This window comes from Emydura macquarii, unplaced genomic scaffold, assembly GCF_026122565.2.
Source record: "Emydura macquarii macquarii isolate MOO-44397 ecotype Brisbane River unplaced genomic scaffold, CSIRO-AGI_Emac_v2 contig_3295, whole genome shotgun sequence".
In the NCBI taxonomy this organism is placed as follows: Eukaryota; Metazoa; Chordata; order Testudines; family Chelidae; genus Emydura; species Emydura macquarii.
The window spans coordinates 111,745-131,815 of record NW_027133432.1 but is presented as its reverse complement, the minus strand read 5'-3'; the positions used below and the strand labels follow the sequence as shown (position 1 = coordinate 131,815).

Sequence of the window (20,071 nt, the reverse complement as noted above, 5' to 3'; positions counted from 1 at the left end):
TGGTCTCAGCACATCAACAGCCTAACCACTGTTAATTTTTAGGCACCATGGAAAAGGAGAGTTTTGAAGGAGGAAAATGAGCTGATTTTGCAGATGTTTACTGAGATTTCCCTCCACTCGTCAGAGGCAACATGGGAGAAAGAACAAAGGTGATTGTTTGAAAATTTAACAAGTGGGTGTTGGAAGGCCAATCAAAGGCAAAAGTCAACATCTTGATTGTGAATGACAGATAAATAGGGTTGGGATAGGCTAAGAAGGGCCTTCAAAGTGAAGACTAATAATATTTGATGCCATAAAGAAGGGGGAGTCAGTGGTAGAATTAAAAGGAGAGGGTTGACATGATCATAGCGACAGGACACGGAAATGATCTTTGCACCAGCATTCTGAATGGATATGAGTGGGGAAAGATTGCATTTGTCAAGGAGAGCAAAAAGGATGTTGCAGAATTAAGACATGAAGTGATGACAGCTTGGACAAGAGCTTCAGTTGCACAGATGGACAGAAATAGTGGTATCTTAAAGATGATACTCAGAAAGAATCAACAAGATTTAGACATAGTCCTGGTCTACACTTATCTGATGATTCGGCAGCAGTCAACGGGAGTTACGCAAGCTACGCAGAGCTTGCGTAACTCCCGTCCACTGCTGTGCTTCCCTTCTGCACAGCATCTTCACTGTACTGCACCAAAGGGAAACGCGTTCCCGTCGATGCAGTGCTACACCACTTGAGGGGGTGGTTTTACTGCATCAACTTCTGGACTGATTGAGCAGGTCCTCACTGAGTGTTCAATCGATCCAGACAGGTCGATCTAATGGCAGCGACTCTGCCGCCGTCAGTGTAGATATACCCATAGTCTGGATGTTAGGACCTAGAAAGCAAGTCTGAGTTAAAATGAAACTAAGATTACAGGCATGGTGTTGGAGCCTGTTGGCAAAACTGGTACTAGGACATGAAAAGACATGCATGTGTATTTTGAAGGATCATGTATCCTTCATTTCAGCACTGAGTTCTGCAGATTTAGTCAACAGCAGTGCATGGAGATCTTGTCATATGAATTGTTAGCAGTCTGTTGGCATACATGACAATGGTCTCTGGGGTTAGAGCATCTTCATCAGATGCACTACAGCGGCCTAGCTGTATCAATGCAGCTACATAGATGTAGTGCTTCTAATGTAGACCAGCCCAGAGTTGAGAACCATATTTATCTTTGCTAGTATGGATCTATTAGGAAAAATTAATGTTGACTCCAGGAACATTTCTCTTAGAGATTCTAATGGAAAGGAATACAAGGGCATCCTTCCTGTACATGAAGAAAGAATTCCCTCCCATCTCTTCATGGTACTATAAGTAGGAAACTAGTACCTTCTCGTGGAGTAGAGGGAAGAGAGATATACAAATAAGAGGTATAAAACAACAAGGAAGAAATTGTAACGCTAAGAGAGACAACAAAAGTGTCTTCTAACAAATCTAAGTAATTATTTCCAACTTATTAAAACTGATAGAAGAAAGAAATAGTAAACTAAACTTGTTTAAAACCCCGAGGAATACCCTAGGAATAAGAAAGAAATAAGTCAAAAAGTTGACTGGCTATGGCTACTGAAAGGAGCGGCCCAAGAAAGCTCCTATTATTAATGGCAAAAAGGAACCAACAGCTGATATTACCAGTTGGCTGGTACCACTAACACAGCAAAGTTGAAATTAGAGCTGAACAGACAGAAGATATGAATCCACATCTCGTACCTCCCAGGTGACTGCCTTAATCATCAGGCTATAGAGTTGCACTCTCTCTCTCTTTCTTTGGCCCAATGAATCTTTAAGTATTTATACAAAATGGAATAGCTCAACAGGAGAAATTGAGAGTAACCAAGCCCAGAATATCAGATAACCTGATGATTAGGGCACTTGTGTAGGGTGGGGAAAAATCCAAGTTGATCCAGAGTGAGGATCAAACCTGGGTCTCTCAATTCCCAGGAAGGAGCCCCAACCACTGAGCTAAATGTTATAAAGTGGGAGGGACAGATGCACTGACAGATGGACACTCACAGGATAGGTCTATACTGCGATGAAATACCCCCAACATGGAGTGTCAAAGCCCAGGTTAGCTGACTCAAGATTGTGGGAGTTGGGCTAAAAATTGCAGTGCAGACACTCAGGCTCTGGTTGAAGCCTTTCCCCCTTGCAAAATCTCAGCACCCAGGCTCCAGCTGGAGCCCAAAAGTCTAAACTACAGTTTTTAGCCAGGCAGCTCAAGCCCAGCGAGTCAGAGTCAACTGACCCGGGTCATGCACAGCAATGCTGCAGGGTCTTTTACTGCAATGCAGACATATCCACAGATGGTATACTGGCCTTAGCATAAACTAATTGGATCAAATTCAGGAAACAGATTTATGTTGGCTAAAACTTACATTTTCGGTGTATAAATTATTTGTCTGAAAAATTTTCAGCCCAGTTCTATTGAAGTGTTCCTTCTGTTAATGTGTGCAGCCCTCCAAATCTTTCAGCTTTGGAACTTCTAGCCCAGGTTTGCACAAGGTAAGAAATCCTGAGAAAATAGTCCTCTTCAAATAATAACTCTTTTTCACTTGAATTAAAAAACAAGACAAAAACCCCACACTTCTACTATTCTTAGGTTTTTGTAAGATTTTACAAGACGTAAATTTTTATTTAAAAATCAATCTGACAGTGTCCTTTTAATCCTGAGGCAAAGTTATTTGCTTCTATCACCCATCCCACTTTCCTCTATCTTTAGGATTCAGAGAATTCGGATGTAGATTTTTCCTTTGCTATCTTGAGGGAATCCTTTTGCATCCTGTGTTGGAACTAATATCTTTAAAAGATTTGGACATACGCTTAATGTTAATTACATTGTTAAAACTTGCAAAGTGGATGACTTTTCAGAAGCTCTAGATCTTTTATACACTGTGACAATTTAAAATGTTTATGATCTGGGGCAGCTTGACTTTTTTGTATCCTGTTCATTTATGAAAGTGTGTTTAAAAATAGACACTAATACCTTGAGTAAAATTCAGCAACAAGTAGTATGATGGGGAAAAAAAAAAAAAAAAACACAATTAACAGACCAGCAGAACAAGAGCTCCTCTTAATTTATTGTGTATATCAGCCTATATGAGGGCTTGTATAATGTTTAAATTAGTTCAGAAAAATCACGACCCCACATTAACGCTTCTCAGCTCATAGAGCAACCACATCAGTTACTGAGATAAGCTCAGCTACTCATTAGTGGACAACAGAATGCTGCGAACTTTAGACGTATACCTCCATTTAGCAGCCCTGCTTAAAAACTCCAGGATGAGATGAGACGCATCAAATCTTAGTAGCCTCAGGCTCTCTTCTTTAGCTAATGGAATAGAACATAAAGCTTACCCAAGATGAAACCAGGAGAGTCCATCCTGCTGGACGAAGAAACATAGGACATAACGTAGCTGCTGGACATAATCACTGGCTGTAGCTGCACCCTCAGTGAGTGCTCATGTGATTGAGGCTGACCAAGATACTAAGCATAGAAGAAAAATAGCTCTCTTCACCTGGTAAAAAGCTGAACTGCCATATGACCCTAATGGCAAAGGTATTCATACAACAGCCTAAATGAAGGAAGATGATCCTGCTGAGAAGAAGCCTACACCTATTGAACAGGTGTGTATATCTTTGGGATCTGATCATTAACACATCTGTAGCATGAAGCCAGTTTAGGAGGAGGCTGGGGAAGCTATCCCAGTGCACTGAGGAGATATCTTGAGGGATAATACTATTTTCTTTTTCCAGTTCTAGAAGAAAACAACTCTTTCCATGATACTTCACCATTGTCACATGACAACAGGATAGTTAAGACAAGAAAAACAGGAAAAAGACAACTAGATGTATTCCTAACATCGCCTCAAACATTTGGCTTGTCTATTTAGATTGTAATGTTTTCAAGGCAGGGATAGTGTTTTTGTGTTTGTACAGCACCCAGCATTATTTGTATTGTGATAACATTCAAAATATCATTGTTAAAGCCCCACATGCTGAAATATGCTTTGCATCCAAACCTAAGAATGTTACAATATGAACCATATTAATTCTACAGACTAAATAGGAAAGTGGAATTTGATCCACATTAGACACACTAGGGAAATTTATCTATGCCTTATGTAAAAGTTTCCTTTCTAGGAGGAATGAGGTCCACAGATCATAACATTATTTCTCTGTTCTATGCAGCTTTGGAGGCAGAAGACCTGCCAAAAAGTGACAGCGGAGGTGTGTCTCCACCTCTGAGAAATCAGCAATTGGGACACTTCCACAGCCTAGGAAATCTTTAACCACTCTATATTAATAAGGAATATTATGCACTAAAATGAAATACAACCTCCTGCTGAGCAAAGAATTCAAATAACCACCAATTTTGACTGGCAACACATGCCATTTCCCCTCAATTAACAGTCCATTTAGGGTGGGTTGGATGTGTGGTACTCATTACTCTAACTCTAAGAAAGGGAATTTCCAGGTAAGGCACAGGTAATTTTTCCTATTCTTATTTGTACCAAGGTCCACAGATCATGATATCCACTCAGGGTGGGTGGGGTGTATACATTTATGTAATAGATGTGAAAGACAATAACCCATTTCATAATAGTAACTGGATTGCTACAAGCATAGAGTACCTCTCTATTGACAGTAACACCAGATGAGGACTGAATATCTAACTGGTATAATCTGAAGAAGGTCTGAACAGTTAAGCACATCGCTGCTTTGTATATTTCCTTGTATGAAATATGTGATCTTTCGGTCCATGAATTTGCCAAAGCTCTGATGAAACGATTTCTCATTTTGGAATATGGTATTACGGTTTTTTGCGTTTGAGATACAATCTCTTTGCTCTTTGGAAATGACATATTTTGTGGCCTTCTCTCCCTTCCACAGCAGATGATAAAACACAAAGAAAGTATTCACCTTTCCAAACTGAGCTGTGCAGTGAATACATACTTTGGAAACGCTGTGGACATCCAAAGTATGCCACGGTTTCTCTTTTGGGTGCACTGAAGTTGGGCAGAAGGTTGAAAGGACAATTTCTTGCACTCCATGGGCCAAGAGCTAGTCTTTGGTATGAAGACAGGATCAGTTCTGAAAATTACATTATCTTTATGGAAGGTGAAGTACTAAGGTTCCAGGGAAAGAGGTCCTAACTCAGACACTTTGACAGTAATCACCTGAGCTTTCAAGAAGGCTACTTTAATGTTTAGAAAGTAATGAGACACCTTTATGAGTAGTTCTAGTGGTGGACTTGGAATGGTATTGAGAACACAATGGTATGAGGTTAAGATCCCACAAAGGAATTCTGTGCACTTCAGGAGGATGAGGAAGACATATACCAGTTGAAGATATTTTTAAGATTAGTTCTGCAGCAGAAAGGAGCTGGACTGCCTGCCTGCAGCTGTGGAGGCAGGTGAAAAACTGGAGCTGTCTCAGAGGTGGAGTCACACCTTTCCTGACATTGATTGGCAAAGCTGAAGAGACCCAGTGTCATGGATCTACGGACCTCATTATGAACAGAAACAGTGTTACAGACTGCTCTCTATAGTACTGGAAAATGATTGTCAAAGGCACAGTCCTGAAAGAATCTTACTTGACACACATTTCTGAACAGTTGTACAACAGTTAGCACCATTCAAATCTTACTACCCTCTGAGCTAGAGTTGAGAGAATCTGGCAGAGGTACGGGAACAGAATTAAAGTCACTTTAATCAAGAATGAGAGTGTCCACACAGGAGATTAATGCAGTTTAACTAATCCACTTTAAATTCACACTTTTAGTTAATTCAGGTTAATTTTTCTGAGTGTCCCTGTGTACATAAGCCCTTCGTTTGTTAGCAAATGTACAAAGGATCACTGTATCATAATGGTAGGCAATCAGCTGGATAGTTAGTTCAAAAATAAAACACAAGGATTATACTTGATTAAACTTTCTTCTTAGGGAAAGAATGGATAGGTTACTCACCTTGTGCAATAAGCTGGAGTTCTTTAAGATATGTCCCCTTGTGAGTCCTCCACTTCAGGTGCATTTGTGCTCTGCACCTTTTGATCAGAGATTTTTGGTAGCAGTGCCCATTTGGCCCATGCATTACCCCACACATCCTTGTGCCCCCGCAGGTGAACCACCCTCAGTTTCTTCTCCACCCTTCTGCAACTTCGAAGCAGAAGGGAAGGACGGCAGATAGAGCACCATAGGGGGACAAATCTCAAATAACTCCAATTACTACACAAAGTGAGTAACCTCTCCTCCTTCCTCCAGTAGTGTTCCTGTGGGTGCTTCACTTCAGGTGACTGTCAAGCAGTATTCCCCTAAGGAAGTGGGAAGTTTGCAGCAGAGTCCAATACAGAAGAGAGAATTGTGTTGCCCACAGCCACAACTTCCCACAAGTGCCAGGGTTTAATTATTAGAAAAGGTATGAACAGAGGACCAAATTGCCACTCTATATATGTCTACAATTGGTGCATACTTAAGTAAGACCATCAATGTAGATAGCGCTTTTGTAGAATGTGCTATCACTCTCGAAGGGGGTCGGATACAAGCTGTCGTAACTAGTCTTAATACAACCAGAGATCCACTCTGACAACCTCTGTTTCTAAACTACCAAATCCCTGTTTCTGTCTGCAATGGAAATGAATAGTTTAGGAGATTTTCTAAATGGCTTGTTCCTGTCTAGGTAGATAGCTAATGCCCTCCTAACTTCTAGAGTATAGAATATGACTCCTTGACTAGTCTTCAGTGGTTTTGGGAAGAAAACTGGGAGATGAATGGTTTGATTAACATGGAATTCTGAGCACACTTTAAATAAGAATTTTGGATAGACCCATAGAAACACTTTCTTTCTGGAGAACACCATAAATGGGGGGTTCATCATTAAAGCCCCCAATTCTACCTTTTGGGTGGAAGTGATTGCTACAAGAAAGGCTATTTTCATAGATAAAGCGAATAATGAACATGTAAGATAGTAATTCAAATGGATGCTTCATAAAGACATTAAGGACTAGGTTCAGGTCTCAGCTAGTTGGATGATCAAAGAGCAAAAAACCCCTATGGGTGTGTGAAAGGCTGTTATTGCCCCTAAGTGAACCCTAACAGAATTCACAAAAAGACCTGATGTCTTCAATTACTAACAAGTAATCCAGTACTCTAGGAATGGAGAACAAGTTGGCAAAATCTGATGACTGTTACATCAGAGATGGTATAGTTTCCATTTCTGGAGATAAGTATTTCTATTGTAGATGGCTTTCTATTATTTAATAAAACACTGTACAAATGAGGAACAAGATCTCTCTATTCCTGAGAACCATCGAGGAACCATGCTTGGAGCCACAGAATCTGTAAATTGGGGTAAAGTGTTTGACCTATATTTTAAGTCAAAAGGTAAGGACTGATCGGAAGCTTCCGTGAAGGACAAGAAGTTAATCTGATCAGATAGGGATACTAGTCTTAGCCACATCGGTGCAACTAGTATGACTCTGGCCCAATTTTATGGAGAACCTTCAATAGTAACCATATCAGTGGATGCACGTAGGGAAGTCCTTTCGTCCACAAGATGAGAAATGTATCTCCCAGAGATAGTTGATTGAGACCCCTCTGGAGCAATATGTGAAGCATTTTGCAAACAGATCAACCTCCAGGAACCCCCATACTGAGACTATCATGTGAAGAACTCTGGAGTTTTGTTACCATTTGTAATTTAGAAAGAAACATCTGCTGAAGTCATCTGCCATGGCATTTTGAATACCTGGGAGGTAAAAAGCTGGGATGATTATGTGGTTGGTTATGCACCAATTCCAGAGTTCTATCACTTCAGCACAGATAGATCAGCTCCTCCCTAATATGGCTGATATAATACTACATGCCATGTTGTCTGTCATTATCCTTACTGAGGTCATTCTGATTAGAGGTAGAAAGCGTAGTCAAGCATTTTTGACCACTCTGAATTCCAAAATGTTTATGTGCAGAAGCTGCTCTTGTGGAGACCATTTGCCTTGCACCTTGTGAGGTCCCAGATCTGTCCTCCAACCCAAAAGCAAAGCATCTGATGTTATCACCATAGTAGGGAGAATATGAATGAACGGAACACCTGCGCAAATATTGGCAGGGTCTTTTCACCAGTAGAGTGAGTGTAGAACCCATTAGGGAACAAATAGTAACCCTCTTGGATTGTGTTTGTTGTGCCTATGCTATCTCTGCAGAAGACCTTAGAGAAGTAAGCTGGCAGGATACACTACAAAGATACATGCAAACGTGTCCCAGTAGTTGAAGGTACTCTTACTGTAATTTAAGGATTGCCCTGAATCCTTGAGATGCGGTTCACTAGTGTGAGAAAACTGCTGGATGGTAGGTATGCTGTGCCTGTCAATGCATCCAGGGAAACCCCTATGAAATCTAGGCACTGTAGTGGAGTCAAAATGGACTTTTTGAGGTTGATTTGGAGGCCCAGGCTGTGAAACAGAGAACACATGGACTTTACTGACTCCAAACCTACCGATTGGCTGATAAAGGGCAGATCCTATCGTCTAAGTACAGGAAAACAATTATGCCAAAATGACAGGTGAGCAGCAATTACTGCCAAAATTTTTGAGCATATCCTTGGTGCCAAAGATAATCCAAAAGGAAGCACCCTATATTAGTAGTGTTCACTGTTGATTTAGAAACACAGAAACCTCCTGTGTGATGGGTGAATAGCTAAATGAAAATATGTATCTCGTAGTTCGAGACTTGTGAACCAATCTCCTAACTGTAATGATGGAATTATTGCTGCTAGGGTCATCATCCTGAATTTTTGCTGTTTTATGTTGCTGTATCTGTTTAGCAAACCGAGGTCTAAAATTGGTCTCCACTCCGCATGCTTTTTGGGTATCAGGAAGTATTTGAGTAGAATCCTCTTCTTCTTCGTGGCACTGGTTCTATTGCTCCTAAACTTTATAGTGAGGTCAGTTCCTGTTCTAGTAACTGACTGTGAGAGGAGTCACTGAAGAGGGACAGGGATGGGTAGGAGAGTCTTGAAATGGATAGTGTAACCAGAGGTTATGGCTTCCAAAACTCATTTGTCTGATATTATATGCTCCCATGCAGCCTGAAAATGGGAGAAGCAGCATCCAAAAGGAGGAAGGGGGGTAGAATGTTGCAAATGTAAAGTTCCAGCGACTGAATGATTGGAGCCACTCAACCCAGCCATCAAAACTATTGCCAGGAGAATATGGATGTCTGGAAAGATGTTCTCTGCCCCTGGACGTAAGGTTTGCTCCATCATTACAAGTTTAAACCTGATCTCTCTATTTTTTCCAAGATCTATCCTTGAAGGATGTACAGATCTTGCACTTACTAGGAATATGGGTATCACACAAGCAGCAGAGGCCCTGGGAATACCTGTCACTGATTGGAATAGTCTCATAGCAGGAGCTATTTTGAATATTGAGGAATACTGCATTCCCGAGAAAAAACAACAAAAGACATAACCCTAAGAAGAAGAAGTTCTAAACTACTATCTAACTATATCTAAGAATAAAAGGGTTTTTTGGGGGGGGAGGAGAAGGGGGGCCCAAAGGAAACACTAAAAGGTAAGTAACTATAAACTATCTAAATCCTAAATGGAGAACAGGCACATGTTGCAGACTCCATCTCAGGCCAAAGGAGGTCGAGAAGGAACTGAGGGCAGTTCATCTGTGCAGCCCCCAATAGCCACAGCTTGGGGCACTAGGATGTGAGAATCAGATGCAGGGACCAAAACAGACACCACTACCAAAAATCTGTGATCAAGGGCACAGGGCACATGCACACCTGAAATGGATCACTCACAGGGACACTATTTGAAGAACTGGATATTTTGTAACTGTTCCTACAAGAACCTTTTACTATATTAAATTTAAAAAGCTATATTTTACTTATACACACACACGACTTTTTAAGAAGCAGGACTTGTGAAGCTTAAATACATACAACAATCAGGGGGGTGATGGATCCCAATCTCAGCACCTCCTTGCCAGCCATCACTGTGAATTCTCCCCCAGCCCTGAAGGGCCTGCTTTGGAGCAGGCTGTGCTGGGACTCCGAATCACCGCATGGTCAACACCACCCTCTTTTCCCTACTGGCTGGACTGTCTGTGCCAGAGCTGTGCTCAGCTCAGCATGAACTGGGCCATAATCCCAACCCAAATCAGGCTGGGTTGGACCAGCTAGCACCATGGGCTGAGAAACCTCCCCACTCTCCCCCATCCCACTCTTCCTGGAATAGGACTGGCCCACTAACCCCCAACGAGCAGCTGCAGCCTGAGGAGGCAGGCAGAAGCAGGATAGCTTCTTCCATTTCTCCACTGCTGGAAAAACTGCAGTGGTTCTGGGGCTAGGGAGGGAGAGGGCACAGTGGTTATGCATATCCCATGAAATCAAATATTTACCCATGACATTGCCGTGATTTTTTTTTTTTTTTAAACAAATGTTTTTCTCAGGGCCTGATGCTTAAGGGATGGAGTGAAAGAACCCATGCAGGTGCTAGTGGGAGAAATAAATAAGCAGGCTAAAGAGATGTCTCAATGTTAAGACACAATGCAATGAGATGAAAGACTAAATAAGATAGGAAAACTAGTGGAGGAGCTCACATAGGATGTGATATTGTCACAATAAGCTAGGAAGAAGATTTTGGCAGCAACATTTTAAACGGACTTGAGGAGACTCGGCTGCATTAGTTAAAACCAGTGAGATTACAGTAGCTAAAATGGGAGAGGGCAAGGGCCTGGACAAGAGCATAATCCACATTCAGAATATGTAGCTCTTTCACCCCTCTCCAATCAGATTATAAGTATTTGATAATAGCTGAAGTTCTATGCCTAAGATTTTTGAACCTTCATGTAAACTGCTAGAAAATAGCTGCCCTTCCCAGCTACCTTTCGAATGAGCAGTAAACACTTAATTTTCAAGTCACTGTACAGAACTAATAATAAAATGCGAATCGTCACTATGGCAAAGATAGGTATATCTGTAGAACTTGGTTTATAATGCCAGTATATCCACATACCTTAAAAGAATAAATATACTGATAGAACATAAATATTAAATTTTAAGTAACAACCACTCACTACCATACAAATTTATTTTCTTTTTGAAAGAATACAGTACCTACCCTCTTTGAAACAAATCCACATTGTAGAATTTGTGGAGCTCCACGGAGAATTCTACCATAGCCTGTACTTCACTCATTTTTATGTAGATGCATAAGCCAAAATTGTTGTCAGCACCTTAGTTACTGGAAATAAAGAGAAACAAAATTGTTTTGAAGTCAGAGGCAAAAAGACACCTATTTTTTTTTTCAGGACCAGTATGTGGTATGGGCTGTGCATAAGCTTCCTCACTGCTTCTCTGCAATCTGAGTCTGGGTGCATTAGGGGTAAACAGATGCTGCATACCAGCAGTTCCTACCGCCACTCCTTGATTCAGCTCCACCTCCCTACTCCAGAATATACCTGGCTAGTGTAACTGAGCCAGCATGCAAGATGAGGGTTAGTAATTTAAATATAGGTGTTGGCCAGTAGCAAATTACTACCCCCGAAGCAATGTGGGGGAAGGAGTCTTATGTCTCTAAGGCACAATGCTTTCCCTGCACTGCTCTTTGGTCAGCATACCATCATGCCACCACATACACAGGGCTTGTAGCAAAACCACTAGAGCCCTTTTTAAAAATGATTTTATACTTCTTTTATAATATGTCAACATCCATTTTCAGCCACAAAAATAAAATGAAGAACACTGCTAGGACCCCATTTAATCCTAACCACATAAAACACTATTTTGACACTCCTTTGTTTAATTCACTTTTTATGATGGTTATCAGTTTTAAAAATAGACTGAATCACTATGTTCCACTTCAGTTTAAATCATGTCAGTGCAAGCAAGAATAGTATCTTGAATTTCAACATTCTTCCGAATGTACAGTTTAAAAAGTTACAAATCAGTTATACATTGTGCAGTTTGAGTTTCTCCTTCAACAATGCCTGTTTTACCTATGATTTCTATGTGTTACATATAACAAAGCACCAAAAAAGCTGAAGAAAAAAGAAAAAGAACCTTACAGGTGTTTCTTTGCACACATCCAAAATCTGATACCACTGAAGTCAACAGCTAAATTTCCACTGAATTTACAACTAAATTACCACTAAATTTCAACAGCAATAAAAATTTACCCTTTAATTAACAAAATTCAACAAGCAGAAGTACTTCTGAAAATAATCAGATAAGGTTAGTCCATATTGTGTCTCAAGACAAGTGATTAACATCCAGAAAGAGGTGCTTCTTTCATTCAACTTGCATCTCCTGACTGCCTAAGAAACAGTGGACTGCTTTGTGGAAAACTGGCTGTGCATGAGCAAAAGGAGTCAAGAGACAAGGTGGGTGGGGTAATATATCTTTTACTGGACCAACTTCTGCTGGTGAGAGAGACAAGCTTTCAAGCTTCACAGAGCTCTTCTTCAGACCTGTATGGCTTGAAAGCTTGTCTCTCCCACCAACAGAAGCTGGTCCAACAAAAGATATATTACATCACGCAATGGGTATCTCTAATATCCCAGGAACAACAAAACTACACTGCATACAACAGGAGTCAGTGAAGTTACATAAACGTCATACATACATTACAGCAGACCTCATAATGAAAGTGAAGTGTATCCTAATGCAAAGACCAGAACTAATGCAATGTTTTAGTTGTCCTTGGTTACTCGTAAAAAGTACTGTCTCTAGTTCTTTTAACATAGGTAAAATCTGAAGGGCATTTTGAAATCCAAGCACTAAGAATGGAAATCCTTACAGCAGACCACAAATAGTGATTAAGATGTCAGTTACAATCATTCTATACTAAGGGCCAGAATTCTGCTTTTATTTACACCTTTAATTCTCACTGGCTGCAGTAGGAGTTCCATGGATGTTAGGTGACAAAAAAGAGCCAATAAACTATCAGCAGAAGAAAAATCTTTGTTCTTACCTCTACTGGTAAACAATCCATTTTAATACATGAAATGATCAGTCTTCCAATTCTCCATTATTGCTGTCAAAAACATATTGTTTGCACTAACAAAAAAAAAAAAAAGAAAAATTAAATGCACCTCTTAAAGCACATACAGCTCAATGTTCATTATTTTTCCTGACTTATCCTCATGTGTTTGTTACTTTCAAAATGTTAGTGAAGAATAATTCTAGTTCCACCATATTCATGAACAATCCAGGCTTTGAAATGAATGAAAGCACTGTCAAAGACTTTGATTTACCCAAACTGCTTTAGATTTCAGGCAGGCAGGGACAGGATTCATACAGATTTCAATACTACTTCCTTTTATTAACGATGGTTCAAACAGACAGTTTTTCCCTTTTGCATCTCTCACAATTGCAGAGAAACAGTGCCCAAGCTTACTCCTGCAGGGTTGAACAGATGTCAAATTTCATCTGTTATTGCCTTAGCTAGCTTCAGAAAAGAAAAATATCAAGAAATAAAAAGTACAATATACAAAAATATACATGCAATTTCACAAGATGAGCATTATTCTAAGCGGGTCAATCTTAACAGTGCTTTTGTCAAAAATTCCTTAGGTGAAAGACTGTTCCAACTAATATCCATGGCAAAACTCACACTGTCATCAACAGGGCCCGGATTTGCCTTCTTTTTGCTTACAGAGTATGTAATGCATATTTCCCAACACTCATTTTTAAAAAGGGTTTAAGATCTACAGTAGAATAACTGAACTTGGAAAAAACTCAAGTTGAGTAGATGACATTTTTAGTCCTAAAATCAAAGACAGTCAGTCTCAATTTACATTTTGAAGAAGCAGTTGACCTTCATAGCCACTAAAACACAGTGAAAAGAGATTGAACAGTAGAAATACATAAAACAATGAAGGGAGGAAAGAAAACAGTAAATTACACAAGTTTTTAATCTTGTGTAATCTCCTCCTATGTCTCTTATTGCTTCTTCAGTGAGTCCTGTGGAGGACAGTCCTCCAACTTTTTGTGGGGCTCTGTCCTTGGCTCCCCTCTCTTCTCCCTCTACATCTTGTCTCATGGTAATCTCATCTGCGAACACAAATTCAATTACCATCTTTATGCTGACAACTCAGAGATCTACCTCATTATTCCAGAACTGTCTACAAGTGCCCTAACTAAAAACTCAGCCTGCCTGTCTGACATGCCTCATTGACATCTAGCCATTAACTACTCTTGGGGGAATTCTGCAACACCCCACCACCACCGTGGACCCTCTGCTTCTTCCTCCCCTACCACCAAAACTGGGGTCCCTTATTCCCCCTTCCCCAACTCCCATTATGGGGGTACCCTATGCTCCCACCACCACCACTGGGGACCCTGTGCTCCCCTCTCCCACCCTGACTGACCCCTTCCTTGCCTGTCCCACCCCCACCAACCCTAGCACAACAGAGGAAACAGAGCCGCAGTGCTTCTGGAAGAGGGGACCTGCCTGTGCAGCACTGCAGGTAAGAGCTCTGTCCGGGACTGGCGTGTGTGCCATAAGCAGACCTCCAGTGCAAAACTCAAGGGGATGGGATCAGGTGCCCACCCTGCCCTCTCTAAATGGTGCCCCTGGTCAAGGCTACCAATGGCTTCCCCGCAGCTGCTTGTGTCAGTCCCACGCCTCTGCAGGGCAGGTGCAGTGATGGGGGCAAAGGATGTGCACTGGATGCTCAATTATAAAAAGTTATTTTTACATGAGGAAAAACCAGACACATATCACTTAGCAAATGAATATTAAATTTGCTTTCTCTCTAAAAACAAAAACACATTTGCAAATCAAGGTTTATAATTAAAATAAGTAAAAATGAGCTTACTACTGACAAACTATCTGACATCAACACAGCAAAATATTGAGCTCCTATGGTAATCAACAGAAATTGAGGGTGCTCAGCATTTTGCTGGCTCCGGCCAACCTCTCCCATATTTGTGAGGAGAGTGGGAGTAGGGAAAATGAAACTGGTTATAGTCACTTTCCCTTTTCTCAAAGGGGAATGAAATTGGTCAATGTACTTTGGCAATGAATTCTTGTGTTTACTTTAAATCTACTTAATACCATTATGAAAATTAATATAATGGTCTAGAGATAGGAAAAAGATGACCTACCTACAAAATACATCCAGAAAGAAGATTTGATAAAGTAGACTTTTTATCATTTGTTTGTAAGTTTACTGAATAAATTGCACATAAACATCTTTCCTTGTAAAGTGTCATTATCAGAGCAGTTAAGGTAAAACTAAAGAACGGTGAGATAAAGCCAATTAGCTGAATAAGCTCAGGTACTTTATAATAATGTAAACATGTTAAAGGCCTTATTGATCCTTAGAGCTAAAATTCTGCCCTGACATACTTTCCATTCAAACCCATTGTATTTCTATAACTTTGCCAATAGTATAAATAAAGTATAATGTTAAAGTTGCTAAAAATCTTAAAACTGACCTATCTTCACAGTGACCTTATTCTGAGTCTGCACTTATCTCTCTGAAAACAATTCATTCATTCTCTTGGTAGAAGCATCACAGGAAAAAAATTGTACAAGGTAGACAGACTCGAGACTCACAAATTCATAGTTTCAAAGGCCAGATGGGACCACTACAACAGTCTGATCTCTTATATAACAGAGAACTTCCCTGAAACAATTCCTAGAACATATATTTTAGGAAAACATCCAATCTTGATTTTAAAATTGCCAGTAATAGAGAATCCATCACAACTGTTAGTAAATTGTTCCAATGGTTCGTTGCCCTCACTGTTAAAAGTTATAGACTGGAAATAAGGTATAATTTGTATAGCTTCAATTCTAGCCATTGGATTGTGTTATACTTTTCTCAGCTAGATTGAAGAGACCATTATTGAACTATTTGCTCCCAAGTAGGTTTTCATAGACAGTAATCAAGTCACTTCTTATCTCTCTTTGTTAAACTGAAGAGATTGAGCTCCTTGAGTCTTTCATATATGGCATGTTTTCTAATACTTTAATCATTGTCATTCTAATACTTTAATCATTGTCATCATTGTCTTCTTTGAACCTCTCCAATTTATCAACATATTTCTGGAATTGGTGGACACCAGAACTGGACATAGTATTCCAGCAGCAGTCACACCAGTGCCAAATACAGAGGTAAAATAACTGCTCTACTCCTACTTAAGATTCACATTATATATCCAAGGATAGCATTAGCCTTTTGGGCCACAATGTCATATTGGGAACCCATGTTCAGTTGATTATGCACCACAATCCCCACAACTTTTTCAGTCACTACTCCCCAAGATAAAGTCCTGCATCCTGTCAGTATGGTCTACATTCTTTGTTCCTAGATGTACATACTTACATTTAGCTGTATTAAATTGCATATCATTTGCTTGAACTCAGTTTACCAAGTGATCCAGGTTGGTCTGTATTACTGACCTGTTCTCTTCATAATTTACCACTCCCCCAATTTTTGTATTACCTGCAAACTTTATCAGCAATGACTTTATGTTTTCATCTAGGATATTGTTAAAAATGTTAAACAGTGTAAGGCCAAAAATTAATCGCTGTGGAGCCCTACTAGAAACACACCCATTTGATGAGGATTCCTTTTACAATTACTATTTAGAGATTCATCACTTAGCCAGCTTTTAATCCATTTAATGAGTGCCATATTGATTTTTATATTGTTCTAGTTTTTTTAATCAAAATGTTGTGTGATACCACATTAAATGTCTTACAGAAAGCAAAGTATATTACATCAATTTTGTTAAACTTGTACATGTCAGTCACACCTCTCAAATCCCCGTCATTATGAGTTACCACTTGTTTATTATCTTAATAACCTACAAAAAAGTTTCTTCATGTTGCTAAGGATGTATATTATCAACATCAAAAATGCTAAATCCCAAACTAGAACATTCAGCTTGTAGGAATATTTTCAAAAAAGCATACAAGAAAGTGATTTTCAAAAATGCAAGGTTTCAAAAAATGATGCAATAGAGTTTTATACAGACTATTAAACTCTCATCATTTCACTCTTCCTACCTTACTGGTTGTTCTCAACCTTATTCTGAGACTTTTATGACAAGTTTGTGACAGCTTGGATATTAGAGGAGGCAGATATCCAACCCGTGCTCACACTTTATAATCGCAGCAAACTATGAATTTAACAAGCACTCTAGTCTTTAAAGATATATAAACATAGTATGTATGTGTGTGTGCACATACTCACACACAGATGATATTTCATATTCTAAAAAGTGACTGACTGCTTCAGTAGAAGATACTGGTTACCTGTGTGTACTTAGAGTCAAATCTACTTTATTGATATGTTTTACTCCTGATATAGTTCTGCAGGTCTAACAACTCTAAGAACTTGTTTACATTCTGGTCTTCTTATCACCACAACTGTTGGCTAAGTTCAAAAGGCAGAATTTTATTTTTTACTTAGTTTAAGACAGAAATCCTGTTTCTTTTTTAGAGTCTAGGGCAAATTCGCAGGGCTAGACAATTAAATTAAAGCCCCAAATTCTCAACCATGCCATCTTTTTACTAGTTAATTGTTTAAATAGGATAGAAGCATTGAAAGACACTAAAAAAGGAAGCCCACAGTGTCATGCACATTATATATATAAACTATGGACCTATTCTGTCAACATTTTTCAAAGAGAGTAAGATGATCTCTAAAATAACACAAGGTAGGTCAATGTTTTTAAATCAACTTTGATGATGTCTCAGGCTAAACACAAACAAATTACAAAGTTTAGAAAGATTCCGACTTGCTAATGGAAAACTACACTTTTTTCATGCTATCCACAGTCAAGAAGTATGCATATTATAACAGTAAAGCTGCACTGACATTTACAAAAAATAATTTGATTCTGTCTGATTGATATGAAAAACAGAGTGAAAAAGGTCCTTGATAAGATTCTACTATTTAACTGGCCTATCAATATCCTTAGAATATACCTCAGTTTCACACTTGCACAGCGGGAGTAGTCTGAAAGTAAAAATCAAAGACTTGTTTAAACTTTTGCTTTTGATTTTATAAATCAGAATATTGCACAAAATAAAACCGAGTTGCTGCAATTTTCCCCAACCTGAGCGAACCCAATGGGGGAGAAAAACGGTTTTATTAACTGAAACACACAACACACATGCTATGTGATTCACTTTCTAAGTTCAGTTATTCCTCAAACATAAAAAGCCTTAGATTGTCCAAAATGAAGCTCTTATAATTCTGGAAGTACAACACAGGAGAAAAACTGTGTCTCCAACTAATTAGTTAAGCCACTCTTTTTAGTATCCGCCAAGATACTGATACACTTCTATCAATTTAGGCCACAGTCCTAAAATCAGATCTGTGTGGTGGATGCTCGTGCTTGTGTGGAGTACCACTGATTATCACTGGGTCTTCATGCACATACAAGGGACTGCATGTAGAGATGTGAGAAGTAGATCAGAGCTTTATTTACTTTTTCCCCACCTAATCTAAATGTGCTAAAACATGCCTCACTGATTATATGCTATTTGTATATGAATACAAGCCTTTTAAAAATTGACAAAATTCTGAATTCAACTGTTCTGCCTTCTGCAATTTTTCACCATTTTGATGGAAGGAACTTTAATACAATATTCTATGCACACACATTGAAGTGTTTGGTTTTAAATGCTAGAAGAAAAAAGGAACAATCTCAGGCTTACATTTCATTACCACGTATCAGCCTTTCTATCCTGTTCTGAACTCAGCCTATGACCTTTATTTGGTATCAGTTATGGTATTGCCATAGCATCTTAATTTATTTTTAAATTTGTTCCACTTTTTTTGTTATTAATTTGATCAAGTCAGATTTCTGCTGAGGCTATAATAATATAAGAAGTTCCTCATCTGTCCAATTTCTTGGAACCTCTGCTTGGTTTTTCTTTGTTTTTGTTTTTCTAAGTTTAGAGTTTCACATCCCTTTTTGGTACAATACATGCTATGTTTGAATAAACTTCTCAAAGCTAATTTCAAAATGTTTATAGTAGTTAGATACACATGTAAAGATTACGGTTGTCCTGGAGTCTCCAGGAATTAAAGATTAATCTCTAATTAAAGATTATGTCATGTGAGGAAACCAGAACTGGCAATCCTAAAGATACAATCTTCCTGTGAGTTCTACCAAGTGTCATCTGGACCAGCTTTTTCAGACTGGCAACCATAAAGGTGATTGTAGTCGCAGAAGACTTTTTCACATTTCACAACTTGCTTTAGACTGTTAGATGTTGCTTCTTTTTCAGAAATGTTTAAATAGTATGCTTAAACACCCATACATCATAAGCATAGGATGATAATACCTGACATTCTCTCATCCTGTTTATTTTATTTTCATGACTGAATGAGTGGCAAAGAGCCATACTTTTCTCTGCATTCCCAGATGGCATCTCCAGCTAGTTGGACAATTTTCTTTTCAGCTGCAAAACCAATAGCATTTTTCTCTGAACGAATGCTTATAGCCATTACCAAAACCAGCTAACCATCTTGCATTAATGTTAATTCCTTTAGTTTTTCTCTATTTTTTCACTTGCAGCATCTAGAAGTGGATGAAAATTTAAATCTGTCTGGAGAATTATTTTTAGGACAAAGTGCTTCTTCAATCATGTCTTTCTGATATTGTGCTATCCTGAAGATAAGTTAGCATAAAGGAATGTAGCAACCTTATCAAGTCTAATTTTTGCCTTTTTGTTGCTTTTACAGATAATCAACTGATTTTCGCCATTTTTTTAAGTGTCTAAAATAGACTACTCAGAAACAAAGTCAATATTGAAGAGCTGCTAGAAGGCGTGGCACAGAGACTTAAAATTATCATGTATATGCTTCAGAAACAATGGCCTTGAAAATGTATCAAACTTAATGATCAGCTCTAACACCTTCAACAAACATATTTAATCACAATTTTCTGTGCTTTTTGAGAGGAACATGAATCCTTTCATGTTGCTACTTAAACTACTGACAACATTTACATTTTACTTTTAGAATAGTTATTTGTTAATGTAATTGTTTTTTCTACTATTTACTTGTC

The 20,071-nt window shown here is 38.9% G+C and overlaps 1 protein-coding gene across 5 annotated transcripts in view; it reads right to left on the bottom strand.

Moving 5' to 3' along the window:
* FAM135A (family with sequence similarity 135 member A) overlaps positions 1 to 20,071 on the bottom strand; it is a 153,543-nt gene that overhangs the window by 124,432 nt on the left and 9,040 nt on the right. For all 5 annotated transcript variants that reach the window (XR_010917105.1, XM_067532673.1, XM_067532675.1 and 2 more), the window contains exons 2-3: positions 13,005 to 13,090; positions 11,154 to 11,276 (exon numbers count right to left, since the gene is read on the bottom strand). Coding sequence is in view for 4 of the 5 variants with exons in the window: in XM_067532673.1 (XP_067388774.1) it covers positions 11,154 to 11,230 (77 nt within the window). In the remaining variant the exon portion in view is untranslated. The remainder of the gene's footprint in view (positions 1 to 11,153; positions 11,277 to 13,004; positions 13,091 to 20,071) is intronic.